The sequence below is a fragment of the Rhinopithecus bieti genome, unplaced genomic scaffold, assembly GCF_001698545.2.
Source record: "Rhinopithecus bieti isolate Rb0 unplaced genomic scaffold, ASM169854v2 scaffold_10347, whole genome shotgun sequence".
In the NCBI taxonomy this organism is placed as follows: domain Eukaryota; kingdom Metazoa; phylum Chordata; class Mammalia; order Primates; family Cercopithecidae; genus Rhinopithecus; species Rhinopithecus bieti.
The window spans coordinates 1,880,933-1,897,585 of record NW_016806836.1 but is presented as its reverse complement, the minus strand read 5'-3'; the positions used below and the strand labels follow the sequence as shown (position 1 = coordinate 1,897,585).

At 52.2% G+C, this 16,653-nt stretch overlaps 1 protein-coding gene across 3 annotated transcripts in view; it reads left to right on the top strand.

The window, feature by feature from the left end:
- Positions 1–2,874: 2,874 nt before the first annotated feature.
- SLC12A5 (solute carrier family 12 member 5) overlaps positions 2,875–16,653 on the top strand; it is a 31,672-nt gene continuing 17,893 nt past the window's right edge. The window contains exons 1-8 of one of the 3 annotated variants that reach the window (XM_017877914.1): positions 2,875–3,017; positions 8,805–8,899; positions 9,261–9,392; positions 9,634–9,780; positions 10,599–10,653; positions 11,131–11,261; positions 14,263–14,504; positions 15,234–15,445. In XM_017877914.1, the coding sequence (XP_017733403.1) occupies positions 8,885–8,899; positions 9,261–9,392; positions 9,634–9,780; positions 10,599–10,653; positions 11,131–11,261; positions 14,263–14,504; positions 15,234–15,445 (934 nt within the window). In that variant the 5' untranslated portion in view covers positions 2,875–3,017; positions 8,805–8,884. The other 2 variants (XM_017877913.1, XM_017877915.1) reach the window with 2 other exon arrangements.

Sequence of the window (16,653 nt, the reverse complement as noted above, 5' to 3'; positions counted from 1 at the left end):
CCAATTTCACAATAAGTGGAGAGTGGAAAAATAATTTATAATATCTCTTCCAGTTCCCAAATCCTGACACTCAGGAGGCAGCTTCTCTGAGCTTTTTTCTCTCTGAGACATATGGTGGGAGGGGGTATGAGTTTGAGAGACTCAGAGTTTAGAAATAGGACCCTCCCTAGCTCTGCATCTTGTGCTGCTTTAATGAGAGGGTTTCCCTGGCCCCAGATCTCCCCAGGGTTCTTGGTTGGGAGGGGATGCTGTGCTGGCAGCCAGGTTCCTGGGGCTCCAAGCTGCGGGTCACCTTTTACTGGCCAGCGCCAGGCTGGCAGTGTCGTGGGTGCCTACCATGTGTTTTCTCTAAACCTCACCACAGAGAGTTGGCCGGAGGCCAGAATAGGGCACAATCTTCCTGAAAGGTGAGGGGTGTCAATGGAGGGGCTGGGGTCTCCCGTTGGAACTGTCTGCTCACTTGGTCTGGGCTCCTCAGGAAGGGATGTGTGGCTTTGGTCTGAGATTAATAGAGCACTAAGAGTTTTCAGAGCAGGAAGAAGTGCCATGGATTATACAACCTAACTCATTTTTACAGATGGGATACTGAGGCCCACAGAGAGGAACCTGATTTTGCCCAGAGATACAGAGATAATTTAGGGGCAGAGGATACAATAGAACCACTATCTCCTGAATCTCAGATGGCTCTTGAGATAGGAACTCTAGTGAAGGTGGACAGATGGGTTCCCCAGAGGAAGAGGAATCACTCCTGCCTTCACCTGTACTCCATAGAATTTAGGTTTCCCCATGCATGGACTTAGCTTCTGAGTGACCAAAGCTGGACCACAAATGAAGGAAAATAACCCCAGGGAAACATGCCAGACCTGGGATTACTGAAAAATCCCAGCATCTCCTTCATTCTACAGCACTTCTCTGACAAACCTGCTACATGTGTTTTACTGTTATGCATCTCTGCAGAGTAGTAGACCACAGTGCTGCTGCTGCTGCTGCTGGTGCTGTGTGTGTATGTGTGTGTGTGTGTGTAGAGTGGAGTGGCATGCTTAAAATTTTTTGAACCCTGGCTTCTTTTAACCGCTGTCACCAATTCAAACTCGTCTCACTCTTTTGGTGGTTTTCTCTCTGGGAGAGCCAAGAATATCAGTGCCCACAACTTGTCTGAATAGCTACCTTTCCACCCTGAAGGATCCTTTGGGTATCTGAAAAATGAAGTGGCAGCGATGCTTGGTTGGTAGGTCCCTCAGAGGCACTTTTGAGTCAGCTGCTGAAAACTCCACTGTTGACCCAATCTGAAGCCACTGACAAATTGTGTTAATACAAGTAAAGCTGAGCCCTGGATCCTGTCCATGGTCCTGAAAAAAGTGCTGTCCTATACCCCAGTCTCCAGGGATATGAATGGCTCTTTAGGATTTTTGCAGGTTTTCTGGAGGCTTCCCCTTCAGTTGGAAGCCAAGAGTCCATTCTAGCCCTGCACCCCTGAAGCCTGAGCACAAGCAAAGGAAGAAAGCACATCTCAGACCTAGTGCCTGTTTTGTTTTGTTTTGTTTTCAGGAGCTAATAATCAGAGGCTGCTGAGGGGCATGGATATGACTGCATCCTTGTCTCTTCTATGGAGGCAAGGCCACTTTTATAAGTTCTATCAATGAAGAGAGTCCTAAACTGGAGTAAAGCAATCTGGATGCTAGACCAAATTCTGCCATCCACTGGCATTATGTCCACAGGCAGTCATTTTCCCTCTATGGGCCTTAGTTTTTTCATCTGTGAAATGAAAGTGTGTGTAAGATACAATGACTGATCCTTTCCCAACCCTAGAACTCTTCTGGAACTTAGAGGGCCAGCGAGAGAGAGAGCTAGTGCGAGTGTGAAGATTGTTTACCCTGATCTACTCCTATCATCAGATGTTTAGATGTTCTAGAGACTCAAAGCTTTCAAACCTCTGATGCCACTTCCTGAGATGTCTGCACCACTGGCTCAAACCTGGACTCTAGGGGCGCTGAGGGGTCCCAGGATGATCAAGCTTCTGGGGGATTGGCCTAAGGGGAGCCGGGAGGAGGACAGAGAGCATGTCGGCTCTGGAAGCCTCAGAAAGCAATCCTGGATTAGGGGATTAGACACTTCTGCCCCAGGAGAAAATCTGGTCTCAAACCGACAGGCGGCCTCATTCCGCCCTCCCCCACTCTGTCCCTGGCCAGCCTCAGGACCAGCCTGTCCTCCCTAGAGGCTGCACCATCCCTGGTGGAAAGTCGGTCCTCCCTGGAGCCTCACTGCTGCCTCTTCTCCTCCTCACCAGGTCTCATCTCTAGATCAGTCAGCAGTCAGAAGGTCCCTGACTGTGGGCTCCAGGGACTTGTCTTGGGGGTGGGATGCTGGGACTCTTGTCAGTCTAAGCACATTGAGAGAGTTCCTTGTAACTCCTCAGGCGCTACCCCACCCATTTTAAGACAGGTTGGATCAGTCAGTTCAGTGACCTGAACGCCCCTGGGGGTAGCACATTGCTTTAGTTATGGGCCCTAGGCTCTACATGCCTCCAGCTCCAATCTCTTGAGCAGTGGTATGAAAGAGGGTCTGGTTCTCCTCCCCCACTTCAGGGTTGGCCTCTCCAGTCTTGCAGAGAGGCTTCTCAAGGGCCCCATGTTTTATGGCGCACCTCCACGGCCACTTCAGTGCCCTTTATCTTCCCCCTGGAGGTTACCCCAGACCCCCAGTCAGGCAGCCGCTGCGGGGCCGCCTCCCCGCGGCCGCGACCTAGTTCCCTGCCGTTATTTTTAGGGCGCGGGATGGCACCTGCCCACGTGCCGGGCCCCGCCCGGAGAGTGGGTGGGGGGGAGCTGCGTCTGCTCAAGGGAGGCAAGGCCCTGTCCCCCGAAGCACCCCCTTCATCCCACCCACGCAATCCCCCAGTTTTCGTGCAAGGGGGCCACTAGTCGCGCTCTGCCCGCCCCTCATCTTCTCTTCTCCCTCCCTCCCGCTCTCCCCCCAAAACCCCGCCAGTGGCTCACGCCTCCTGCATACGGGATGAGGTGAGCAGCGCCGCTGCTGAGGGGGGCGCGCGCGGGTGTGAGCGTGTGTCCGTGTGCGAGTGTGTGTGCGCCGGGCGGGCGGGCACTGCAGCTTCTTCCTCCGTGGAGCGGAGAGCCAGAGAGAGCTAGAGCGAACGAGAGAGCGGCGAAGGCGGGTAGAGGGGTGCGGGCGAGGCGGCGCAGCCATCCCCAGACCAGGGGCCGCGCCGCCACCATGCTAAACAACCTGACGGACTGCGAGGACGGCGACGGGGGAGCCAACCCGGGTAAGCTGTGGTCCGGGGGCGGCGGGGAGGGGCAGCGAGGAGAGGAGGCAGCTCTGGGGTTAGAGGCGGAGCGGGGGCCACCTCCTTCAGAGAGGAGGCTGGGACTGACCCGGGCGGTGGGCGCCGGCCGCAGCCTGGAGCTGAGCTCCATTGGAATGCTCCGGGCGCTGTCCAAGGTGCTGGAATGCGCCGCGCCCGGTGGCAGAGCTGCGGGCCGGGGGATTGTCGCTGCCCACGGCTTCGGGCCGACTTGGGTTAGCTAAACCGAGGAGGCGGTGGGAAGGGGATAGAAGACCTAGAATGGGCTGATGTGGAGCTCGACGGCGGGAGGAGGGCTCCTTTCCCCGACAGGGGACCCCGGCGTCCTGGCGCAGAGCAGGCACCCGTGGTGCTGGGGGGCGCAGTCTGCTGCAGTCCCTCGTTCTAAGACTTCCATCTGGAAGATGGGGGAAGAGGTGGCTGTGTGTGTGTGTGTGTGTGTGTCTGTGTGTGTGTGGGGGGGGGGGGGGGGTTGGGGCCATATGACAGCCCCCGTCCGGGCTGCGGTGTCTCCTTAAGGGAACCCTTGGTGCGGTCTGGGACCCCTCCCCCAAGGCTTCCCAAGGTCCGACCTCAGACTGAAGCATACCTCCTCCATAGATTTTCAGGTCTACTTTGCAGAATCTCTCTCTCTCTCTCTCGCTTTCCCGTGGGTTCCTATTCAGGACGGGAAGCAAGATTACCCTTCTTTCTTCCCTCTTTCCCCCTCCTCTCAGTTCCCTGGGGCGGTCCAGGGCGGGGCGGGGGGAATCTTTTTAGTTAGCTCTGCCAGCTTTCCCAGTGAGGCCTCAGAAATGGGGTCCCAGCGGCTGAATCCTCAGCGCCGCGGCGCGGACACTGCGGACGCGCTGCGGTGGGTGCGGAGACTCGCAAGGAATCGAGGGGCTTGGGACAAGTCCTTTGGCTGCTCCCGCTCTCCCCTGCCCTCTTCTGCGGCTTCCTTGCTCCGAGGTCTTGGGGCGAGCCACCCCCTCAGGCTCCCAGGCCCCCCGCCGCCCCCCAGCGGTCTCAGCCATCCATCACGGCTGTCAGCCACCCCCACCCCCAACTCTCCAGCGGCGCTGCGTCCCCTGCGCACTAGCGCGCCTCCCGCGCCTGCTGTCTGCGCTCAGCGCCTTCAAACGTTCCTCTGGGCACTGCTTGACCCTATGAGCCTAGACTCCCGCAGATCCCTCTGGGGAATGGCGCCTAGGACTGAAAGAGCAGGGTCTTCTAGGGATTGGCAACCTTGACTCTGAGGTCCTCCGGATCCTGGATCTCAGGGCTAAGTGGCCGCTTGGAAAGGCTGGGGACACCAGGGTCCCTGATCCTTTGTCTGACCCCCCTCCCCCGCCCCCGCTTCCTGCAACTCCTCATTCCTCCTGGGGGCTGAGTGGTATACAGGTGCCAGAACTCCTAGCTGGCCAGCTCATCCACCTCCCCAGTGACCCTGGGATCACCTCATCCAGCATCCGCCCCTCCCCGCGGGCTTCTGGCCGGGGGTTGGGCGGGGGAGTTTGGCAAAGTTGAGTCTGCAGCAGCGGCAGGCATCCCGACACGGATCTGTCCATCCAGGATCCCCTTCAGATGCCTCCACTCTGAGAGGGGGGCTTAGATGAGAGAGCATCTGTCTGTTCCCTCAGAAATCGGGTATGGTCCCATTCCCCAGCACCCGCTTTCTCTGCCAAGGTTTCACCAGGCCTTGGGGTTTCCATGGGGGCTCAGGAGGCCTAGAAAAGAGGCATCAGTGTGTGTGAGGCAGGAGTTGAACTAGGAACTCGCTTCAGTTCTATCCCCTCTCCGTTAGTTTCTAGACACTGAGTGCAGCGGACCCATCTGGAGACCTTCTTTCTCTACGTAGGGTCCAGGACCTGGAACTCAAGAGGCCAGAACCTGGGTCATGTGCTCTGGGTCCCAGAGAGAGAAGTCCCCCCTTCCCCAAGCGGTGCCTGGAGATGGTGGTAGGAGGTGCTAAAGACGTTCTGGGCTTGAGAGAGGACCATCAGGCCAAGAGCCCCTGACATCTCTGATTCTAGATTCTTGGGGATGTACGGGAAGGAACTGGTTGCTGACCTCGGGCCGGTGGGGATGGCCCGAGCAAGAGCGCACTTCTGGACTGAAGAAGAGCCCAGGGATGTGTCCCGGTCTTCTTTCCCCTTGAGGTCTGACGCCCCCTCTCCCTCTCGGAGCTGGCCTAGGGATTCCCCTAGGCCCAGCCCCAGGCCCCGGGGAGGCTTCTTGGCTTGCGCCGCTCGCCTGTTTCCTTCCCGGGAGCTCTGGCCGCCGCAGCTTAATTGAAAGCCGATTCGGGTTGAGAGCTCCCAGGGGGCGGGGGCGGGGAGGGTTCAGCCTCAGCCTCTCGCGGGCGCGCGGCTCGGCGCTCCCGCATCACCCTTACTCTTGGCTCTGGGGAATCAGGGCGAGTTTCCCCTTAGCTGTTCTGGTTCTTTGAGAACTCGGAAGCTTATTCCCCATCCCCCTCAACCAGTGCGCCTGGCGTTCAGGGAGGGGACGAAATCGGCCCTGGCTGACAAGTCCCGGGAGCCTGGCGTCCCGCCCAGGCAGCTAGTGGAAAGGCGGGACCCAGGACGAGCCTACCTAGCCGCACTCTCCCCTGCCCTCATCTCCTGGCCCGGATCCGGCATGGAGTCTGGCTCCGCGCTGCGCGCCGCGTTACATAAGCGGCTGCGGGCGCGCGGCCGGCTAGGCTCGGCGCTGCGCTCTTGGCCTGCGCGGTCGCCATGGAGACCGGCGCGGGGCCACCTAGTTGCAGGGTCTCGGACCAGGACGCCCCCATTCCAGTCCCCTGAGCGCCACCCGCCCCCGCGAAGGAGGAGGAGCTTGGGAGAGGGTGTGAAAGGCAGAGGGGAGGGTTTCTCCTGTCTGGTTGTCCTGGCCCTAAGAGGGGATGTTGCGGGGAAAGGGACCCAGCTCCATAGGAGACAGGACCCCAAAATCTTGCGGTTGGAGGTGCGGTGTGGGGTGGGGAGCCCCGGCTGGGTGGGCACCAAATATGTTAATAATAATCGCAATTGTAATAATAGCAATAGCTACACTCGTGACAGGCACACCTAATATGCATTATTTAATTTAATCCCAGCAACAGCCCTATGAGTTAAGCTTGGTTAGTATCCCTTTGCAAAGGAGGAAACTGAGGCGTAGAGAGTTTGTGACTTGCTGAAAGTGACGACATACCCAGTGAAGCTGGGACTGGAATGTCAGTTTCCATAACTTCAGCCCCCTTTCTTAACCGTTAGGAAACTTCCTCTCACCTCAGGTCCCCTCAATCTCTCTAGTCCACACCGTGGTGTGCTGAGAACAGGAGGCATACTGTCAGCATTTTAAAAGGAGGGGGAATCTACCTCTTTCTTGTACTCCTGTTCTCTGGCCCCAGAGAGCTCTTCTGAGACCCTGGGGTCCAGAAGGGAGCCCCGGAGAATTTAGCTCCAAAGACTTTTTCCTGAGCACCTATTATGTGCTGGGAGGTGCGTCTGTTATTCCCAGGAACTCACATATGTGAGAAGAAAGAGCTGACGATTGCACCCTATTTGACAACCGGGAGTTTCTGCCTTGATAGATGAGTTGGAGGTGGTGGCAGAAGACTGGGTGGTGGGTTTCTTTGGAGCAGGCGAGGCATCACTCCTCCTGGCCCAATTTTTAGTCAGGAAGAGATTGGTTTTATAACAGAGACAGGCCATGCTCTGGCTGGGTGACTGAGGAAGGCTTCCTGGACGTAGAGAGGAGGACGGGGAAGATGCAGATGGATGGAGATGGGGAGAAAGGGATGTCAGCTATTGAGGAGACAGGAGAACCTAGGGCCTCAATTTCACTTGGAGTTTGATCAGCGGGGAGTTTCCCCAGTGTCCAGAGAGATGTCAACCACTGGAAGTCAGCCCTGGAATTGAGGAAGGGTCATGGCTGAAGCCAAGGAAATGTACCTGTGGGGTCTCTTATATCTTTCTGAAGGGACCTTCCCCCGTGGTGCCCAAGATACTTTCTCCTCGAGTGATCTCATCTAGGTGCATGGCTTCACACGCATCCCACATGTGTTTACATAGCTTACCCTCATCTCTTTCTCCTGACCAGCCTCTTTGTTGCATGTTTCCTGATTCATATATCCAGGTGGCGTCTGGATGTATCCACTTGAGTGCCCTATAGTGCCTCACCCTCAGCTAAATTCAGCATCTTCCCCACCTCCAAACTCCTCCTTTTCTAGTCTTCTCATTTATCAAATAGCACCATCCTCCAACCATTCACCTATGCTAGAAACCCCAGACATTATCCTAGATTCTTCCTCCCCCCGCCAAACATCTGGCATGGAAATATGCCAATAATTATTTCTGTTGCTCTACATTGCTCTGGTCAGGGACATCATCAGCCCTTTCCTGGGTTACTGAAAGTCTCTAACTACCGTACTGTTTTCTTCACCCAAAAGTCCGAGTGATGGCTTTAAAACACGGGTTTATTTGTGGTATTTTTTTTTTTTTTTTTTTTTTGCCTGAAACTCTTCAATGACTCCCCATTGCCCTCCGGATGAGGTCCACATTCTTCAACATGACCTGCTAATCATTTAAGGGCCCAGCCCACACTTCCCTTCCCAGGCTCACCTTTTCACTTTTCACTGCCCCATTCCACAGACTCCAGCCAGATGATACTTCATTCCTCTAACCCACTCTGTTCGCTGTCACCTCTGGGCCATCGAACATGCTGTTCTGCTATTCTGTCTGCCTGGAACACCCTCCCTGCCTCCCTCCCAGGCTAGCTCTTACTCATTCTTCAGCTCTCAGTGGACACGTCACTTCCTCTGGGAAGCCTCCCATGACCTCCCAGGCTGGGCTGGATGCCTCTCCTGTGTCCCACAGTCCCTTGATCTTCTATCCTATAATTGACCATGCCAGATTGGAAATTCCTAGCTGCTGGTTTGTCTCCCTGCACTTGGGTTGGTCTCCTGAGAGCAAGGATGGTGTTTTCTGTGTCTTACCCTGCTTCCCCCATGCCTATATTGGCACATGGTAGACACTTGGTAAACATATTGTGAATGAAGATGAATAAAGAGCACAGGAGGTGCCAGAGGGGATCTCTGGCATAATGAGGGGACCTTCTTCAAGAAGTAGCACATCCTTGGGGCCTCAGTCTGTAGTGCTCCCAGAAGGCAGGCCTTCTCCACTGGGAAGAACATGCCTCCACCCCTAACACTGGTATGAGCCCAGCTATAGTTAAGAAGGTAACTCTGGAGAGTCTTGGGGTGTCCTTGTAAATGGAATAGGACCCCCAAGAGCAAGGAAGCACTCACACATCTGTTAATACGCAGTGCATGCCAGCTAGTGCATTAGGCTCTGTGCACATACTGTCAACTACAATTCTGCAAGGAAGGTGGTATTAGCCCCATCTTCCCAATGCACAAACTGAGATTCAGAGGGCTACCGTGGCTACACCACTGTATGCCCAGGTGGTTGGACAAGAACTGATTGGTGCCAGATCTCTGACCCCTCTGCCTTCTCAGGTGATGGCAACCCCAAGGAAAGCAGTCCCTTCATCAACAGCACTGACACAGAGAGGGGAAAGGAGTATGATGGCAAGAACATGGCCTTGTTTGAGGTGGGCTGCTAGGGCTGTTGGGCCCCCACCTGCAACTCATCATCCTGATTCATCAGCTGCTTCCTCCCTCCCTCCCTAGGGAATAGTACCCTCCTCTCCACCCCTCCCTTGAGTCCACCTTCTTCCTTGAGCCTCCCCATCCCTCCTCCCTCCTGGGATTTACTCCTTCTGCTCCCTGCCCTCCTCTCCGCATCCTACCATTCTTACCCCTGGTCTCCTCACCTGTTCCTCCTCCTTTCCCATCTCATCCCAACCTCAATGGTTTAGTGCTGCTTGCCCCCATCTCTTCTTCTGCCCCTCACCACCCAGCTCACTCCACCTGCTCCCCTAGACTCCTAGCACTGACACCCTCCCTCCGTAGGAGGAGATGGACACCAGCCCTATGGTGTCCTCCTTGCTCAGTGGCCTGGCCAACTACACCAACCTGCCCCAGGGAAGTAGGGAGCACGAAGAGGCAGAAAACAATGAGGGTGGAAGAAAGAAGCCGGTGCAGGTGAGGGCCTTGGGGGATGAGAAATGGAAGAAAAGGGATGGATGGGAGGTGGGGAAGGATGGGGGAGAAAAATGGATTTGAATGGAGGGAGGTAAAGGGCACACGAATCAGAAAGGAGAGGGATGAAGGGATGGCGATAGAGAGAAGAGGAAGGTGGGGGTGGAAAAACATGGAGGAGGAGCATGCCTGGGGTGTTGGTAATGATGAGGACTGCAGAGACTGATGCTGGCCTCCCTGGCAGGCCCCACGCATGGGCACCTTCATGGGCGTGTACCTGCCGTGCCTGCAGAACATTTTTGGCGTCATCCTCTTCCTGCGGCTCACCTGGGTGGTGGGCATTGCAGGCATCATGGAGTCCTTCTGCATGGTGTTCATCTGCTGCTCCTGTGTGAGTGACACCCCTCCCCTCACCACCCCCTGACAGCTGGGGCTTGGCAGAGACCTGGGGGTGGGAGGTGGGAGGATGGAAGCATGAGACCTGAGCTTTTTATAGGAACCACTGCTTATGATCTTTGAGAGTAAATTAGGCCTGACTGGTCCTTCCTGCATCTCACAGGCTTGTCCCTGATGGCTGTTAACCAAGTTTCACCTGGATCTCTCTGTGTGTAATTACACAAGTGAGGCAGCTCATTGATGAAAATGATAAGGGTAGAGAAGAAAATATAATTCACCTATACTCTTACAATAGTTAACATTTTGGTAGGTCCAGACTCACAAAAATGAGATTACATGTCACAAACAGCATTGTAACCGAATTCTTCCCATTCTCTCTAAAAAATCAAATATTCGCCAAACACCTACGTCTTGATACATTTGTGTGTCCTCGTACATAACGTTGAGACAGCTCTGCATGTGAGGTACTCAGTGTCGGAGCTGTTACTCCTATTCTATAGAGGGAGAAACTGAGGCTTGGAGAAGTGAAGTGAGTTGTCTCAGGCCAGTCATCTGGTCTGAGACCGGGCTGGGATTTCCAGAGCTCTCTGATGCTGTGGCTTGCTTGGGCTCCTTCCGTTCACATGGTGAATAAGAGGTTTTCTTGAGAAGAAGGACTTGGCAGGAGTAGAAGTTGGAACAGGCCCAGGGAGCAGCTCAGCGGAAGAGAACCTGTGGGTTTGGCTAGTGTTTATGGGGTATAAGGCTTGGCACCCACCCAGGCCACTGCGGCCCCCACCCCAGCCACTGCTCTGATGATCTCTTTCCTCACAGACAATGCTCACAGCCATCTCCATGAGTGCAATTGCAACGAATGGTGTTGTGCCTGGTAGGTGACTGGGGCTTTGTGGGGAGGGGGGATGGCTGGCTGGAAGAGGGGATAGAGCCCTGGGCTTTGGGGGTCATCAAGACCCAAGAGAGATAATATTATAGACTAGGGGGCTGGGCTGTATCTGTTTATGGGGTAGGTAGGGGCAGCCCTATTGGGGGCAGGGGAGGAGGAGGCAGCTGCCAGTGTTGAGTAGGGCAGCCCTCCCCCCACTCATCCTGAGACCCTCCTCTCCACCATCCTATTTTCTGAGCCACGACCTCCTTAAAGGGGTAATTAGCAACATGGTAATTAGTGCTGCAAAATCCAAGCAGAGTGGGTGCTTGTGTCTCTCACCAGTCCCCTTTCTAGGACTGCAGCCCATAAGCCTGTGAGACCCAGAGCAACCCCCTTTTGCCTCTGTCACTGAACACCCCTCACCCCTTACAGCAGCCCAGTGCCCTCGACCCTCTCACTGATACCAGATTCTCTCTGCAGCTGGTGGCTCCTACTACATGATTTCCAGGTCTCTGGGCCCGGAGTTTGGGGGCGCCGTGGGCCTCTGCTTCTACCTGGGCACTACCTTTGCTGGGGCCATGTACATCCTGGGCACCATCGAAATCCTGCTGGTGAGAGGGGCTGAGGAGGAGGTGTGGAACCCCAGGCTGTCAGTCAGTTAATCAGTGCTCCCTGGACACCTCCTATAGGCCAGGCCTTCAGTGAGGCCAAAGGTGTGGTTCAGTAAGGCCAAAGTCAGATGTGGTTCTGTTTCTAAAGAGTTCACAGTCTGGTTGGGGAGACAAGATACAATAATTATGTAATGTACACAGCTGTCGTTTATCAGGCACCCACTGAGCTCTCAGCATCCTTCCAAGTGCTTTCCAGCCATTCTCTTGAATCGTTATGAGGTTTAAGTATTATGATGCCCATTTTACAAATGAGAAGCTCAGAGAGGTGAGATAACTTGCTCAAGGTCACTCAGCTCTCAGGTAGGTGGCAGAGGTGGGTTGATGAATTAAAATACGGTAGAAATAATAACAGTAATGTTATGCAGCAGCTACCATTGTGTGATTGCCTCCCATGGGCCACAGACAGGTACTCTCTGATGTTAATGGTAGACGGCTGGTGGCTATTGGATTGCAAAAGAGAAGAACCAGGGGAGGGACCCGTGTAAAGAGATCTGTTGGGAATAGTGACTGACGGAGAGAAACCAGGTTGCTGGGCAGTGCTTGAAGCCAGGACTGGTGACTTAGGTCTCCATCCTTCCTCCCCTTCCTGCAGGGCATGGGTGCTGATGAGGTGTCCCTGGTGGACAGGAAATGGAGCTGACATGTCCCAAGCCCCTACTCTGTGCAGGCCCCAAGGCTTGAAATATATCATTTTATTTTATTGTCATGACTCTCTCATGAATTAAAGGTGGCCATTTTCTTTTCTTTTTTATTTTTTTTTTTGAGACAGGGTCTCACTCTGTTGCCCAGGCTGGAGTGCAGTGGTACAATCATGGCTCACTGCAGCCTGGAATTCCTAGGTTCAAGTGATCCCCCCCAGTTCAGCCTCCCAAGTACCTGGTAGGCACCACCATGCCCAGCTAATTTTTGTATTTTTTGTAGATAAGGGTCTCACTATGTTGCTCAGGCTGGTCTCAAACTCCTGAGTTTTAAATGATCCTCCCACCTCAGCCTCCCTAAGTGCAGGGATGACAGGCGTGAGCCACTGTGCCTGGCTAAAAAGGTGGCCATTTTACAGATGAGGAAAGCGAGGCTTACAGTTTAAGGAACCAATGGAAGGAATATGAACCTTGGTCTTTCTGACTTCCAGAGCCTTACACAAGTGATGCAGCTTCATTGATGAAAATGATAAGGGTAGAGAAGAAAATAAAATTAACCGATAATCTTACAATAGTTAACATTTGGTAGGTCCAGACTCAAAAAAAAAAAGGAGATTACATGTCACAAACAGCATTGTAACTGAATTCTTCCCATTCTCTCTAAAAAATCAAACATTCACCAAACACCTACTTCTTGATACATTTACATGTCCACTATACCACACTGCCTTGGAAACCTAGAACTAGAAGGTGCCACGGCTATTAGTTTTGCAGCAGATGGAAGAGGGCAGGACAGGGAGGATGGATTGGGCATGAAAGGCCTGAGGAGGCAAATGATGAGGGAGAACAATAGACTTCCTTGACTTTTAAAAATTAAAATATTTGAAAAATTGTTGTAAATGCAGTTCTGCCCATTGCAGAAAATTAGGGCAATATCCAAGTCATGAAAAAATGTAAAGAAGGAAATAAGTCACCCAAAGAAAGTCACCATTAACATTTTGGTGTACTGCCTTCTAGTTTTTGTTTTTCTATGTGGTATTGTATTCTGTCTATGTAAAATATAACCCTATACCATAAATGCTTCCCTAAGCAACTCATATTCTCTTTGTGTGTATTATTTACAGTGAAAATAACTCTTGGAAGAATGTAAACATTAATATTTAGCATGGGAATTTTAGAAAATACAGATGTGCACAAAGAATAGATTATCCACATTTTTTATGATTCAGGGAAAACTACTGATAACATTTTGATGTACTTATGAAAACACACACAGACATATACTAATATATGTATATATCTTCACATATAAGTTTATAAAAATGAGATAATAAGACATATTCTTTTTCAAAAACCTGATTGTGTTCACCTAATGTACCATGGATAGTTTTTAAAGTCAGTCCATATAAATCTATGTCAACTGGCTGGATGCAGTGACTCATGCCTGTAATCCCAGATCTTTGGGAGGCCGAAACATTTGGATCACCTGAGGTCAGGAGTTCAAGACCAGCCTGACTGATATGGTGAAACCCTGTCTCTACTAAAAATACAAAAATTAGCCAGGGGTGGTGGTGGGCACCTGTAATCCCAGCTACCTGGGAGGCTGAGGCAGGAGAATCACTTGAACCCAGGAGGTGGAAGTTGCAGTGAGCTGAGATGACACCATTGCACTCCAGCCTGGGCAGCAAGAACAAAACTTTATCTCAAAAAAACAAAAACAAAAACAAAAAAACCCAAAACAACAACAACAACAACAAAAAACCCAACTACGTCATCTTTTTAAATAGCTCCATAGTCTGTGTGGGGATATCATGATTTATTCACCCAACCTCAAGTGGTGAACATTTATTTTAACCTTTCTATTAGAAATTATTAAAATGATAAATAATTTTTAGAGTTATAGTTAACAAAAATAACAGATGTAATCACTTCCAGCATCCTTGCAATGTCATTTTTTTTAAAATGTATTTTATTGGTTTTTGGGATGGGCTCTCGTTTTGTTGCCCAGGCTGGTCTTGAACTCCTGGCTTCAAGTGATCCTCCCACCTTGGCCTCTCAAAACACTGGGATCACAGGTGTGAGCCACCATGCCTGGCCTTGCAATGTAATTTTTAAATGGCTGCATCATAGTCCTTGCAGGACAGGCCATGCCTTCTTTAGCGATTCTATTACTGGATGTCTTTTCCAGTCTGGCACCACTGTGACTGTGCTGTGATGAACATCTTTTTTCCTAAAGCCCTTCCTGTAGTGCAAAGGGCCACTGACTTAGGTCTCTGTTCTTCCTTCCTGCCCCTTTCCCACAGGCTTACCTCTTCCCAGCCATGGCCATCTTCAAGGCAGAAGATGCCAGTGGGGAGGCAGCAGCCTTGCTGAACAACATGCGTGTTTACGGCACCTGTGTGCTCACCTGCATGGCCACTGTGGTGTTTGTGGGTGTCAAGTATGTCAACAAGTTTGCCCTTGTCTTCCTGGGTTGTGTCATCCTCTCCATCCTGGCCATCTATGCTGGGGTCATCAAGTCTGCCTTCGACCCGCCCAACTTCCCGTAAGTACTGCTGCTCTGAGCCCAAGGAATCATCCTCCTAACTCCCTGGCCCTGTTTCAGAGTCTGTGTGACAGTCTCTGCCAAACTCCCTCTCCCTGTCCCTCAGAATCTGAGTGGTGTGGGTTGGGAGCAGCTTCCCTTGGGAGGGAAAATCTCTCTTGGCTTGGGGGTAATGTCTTTAGAGTGGGGTAACTTTTCTGGAGGAGGGAACAATTTGCCTTGTAAGAGTCAACGGCTTGCTAGTGGGGTGGACTTAGGAAGAATTAGGTGGGAACGAGTTCCAAAGCAATGAATACTGTCTGTGGTAGGGAAACTTTTCCTGGGTGGGGACAACCTCCTGGAAAGGGACAGTCTCCTAGTGTTGGACAACTCCTCCAGGATGGGAAAAGACACAGAAGTCTAGAGGGTCCAGGCACTCAGATTCAAGTCCATTCCATCCACTGCTCAGACAGAGGTGCAGGGCGGCCCCCGAGACCGCTGTCCACGGTGCTGAAACATAGCGTTGCACTAATGCGGTGGTTCTCCACCTTGGCTGCTTACTAGAATCACTTGGGGAGCTTAAAAAAAAAAAAAAAAAAGCCAATGGCCAGGCTTCATTTAAATTAAACGAGGAACTCTGGATATGGGGACCTGGCATCCGTGTGTTTAAAAGGTCTCCCGGTGGCTGTATTGTACAGCCAGGGCAAGGTTATGTGGCTCCCCACCTTCCTCCCTTGTTTCTCTCCCTAGGATCTGCCTCCTGGGTAACCGCACGCTGTCTCGCCATGGCTTTGATGTCTGTGCCAAGCTGGCTTGGGAAGGAAATGAGACGGTGACCACAGAGCTGTGGGGCCTTTTCTGCTCCTCTCGCTTCCTCAACGCCACCTGTGATGAATACTTCACCCGAAACAATGTCACGGAGATCCAGGGCATCCCTGGTGCTGCCAGTGGCCTCATCAAAGGTCTGTGGGGGGACAAGGGCTGGCATCCAGGGAATGCTGCAGGGATTGTAGGTTAAGCGGTCAGGATTAAGGGGCCCTCCTTGGGATTCAGCTAAATTCAATCAGCTTTAACTGAGCACCTACTCTGGGTTACGTTCTGTCCTTGGCATCAGGGAGGAGTAAGGTGAAAAGGAGACAAGTATCTCACTGCTAGTAGGAAAAGAAGTCATCAATGTAACAAGCAGTCACTGAGCACCTACAGAGTGCCTAGCATTGTGCTGAGTGCTAGGAACACAAAATAAATATGCCACAGTTCCTGGCCTCAAGGAGACTAATGGCAGAAATAGATGTATTAGCAAATATATTATGCCATATGTAGATGTGCATTCAATGCACAGAGAATGCCCAGGGGAGGGAGAGTTCATGTATTTAAGATGGCAGTAGGCTTCCTGGACTCACCTGAGGAGGGTTTTGAAGGACAAATGAAAGATCTTCAGTTCTATGAGAAGAGTAAGGAAATTGCAACCAGAAGAACAGCTTGCCTAAAAGCACGCAGATACAGAAGAGTATATTGTGTCCTTCCAACCGCAAGTAATTTGGTATGACTGGGGCATAAAGAGCAAAATAAGGTGGAGAAAGAAGCGATGCAGGAGAGGCTGGCATGAGCTAGATCGTGGCAGGCCTTGGAAGCCATGTTGGAGAGTTGGGGCCACATTCTGAAGGTAATGAGGAGCCACCAAGGGGTTTTGGGAAAGGGAAGGATGTGGGTCAAATCTCCATTTTTTGAAGGTTCATTCTGGCTGCTAATGTGGATGGGTTAAAGGGGTGAGAGGAGAGAGGCAGGGGGCCAGAAAGGGGCTGATGCTGTGAGTCCAGGAGAGAGAGATGATGGTTTTCTGAATGAGAGTGATGGAGTGATGTCTGTGGGGATTACTGCAGTGCTTCTCAACCAGGGTTGTTTTGCCACCCGGGAAACATTTGGCTGTGTCTGCAGACATTTTTGATTGTCAAAACTGGAGGGTGTACCTGGCATCTAGTAGGTAGAGGCCAGATGCTGCTAAGCATCCTACAATGCTATAGGGCAGTCCCCCACAGCAAAGAATTATCTGGCCGGAAAGGTCACTAGTGCCACGGTGGAGAGACCTTGGAATGGAGAGAAGGGGCGTATTTAAGAACTATTAAGGAGGGGTTAAAGGACAGAAGTTGGAGGTGGTATTGAAGTTGGGGAA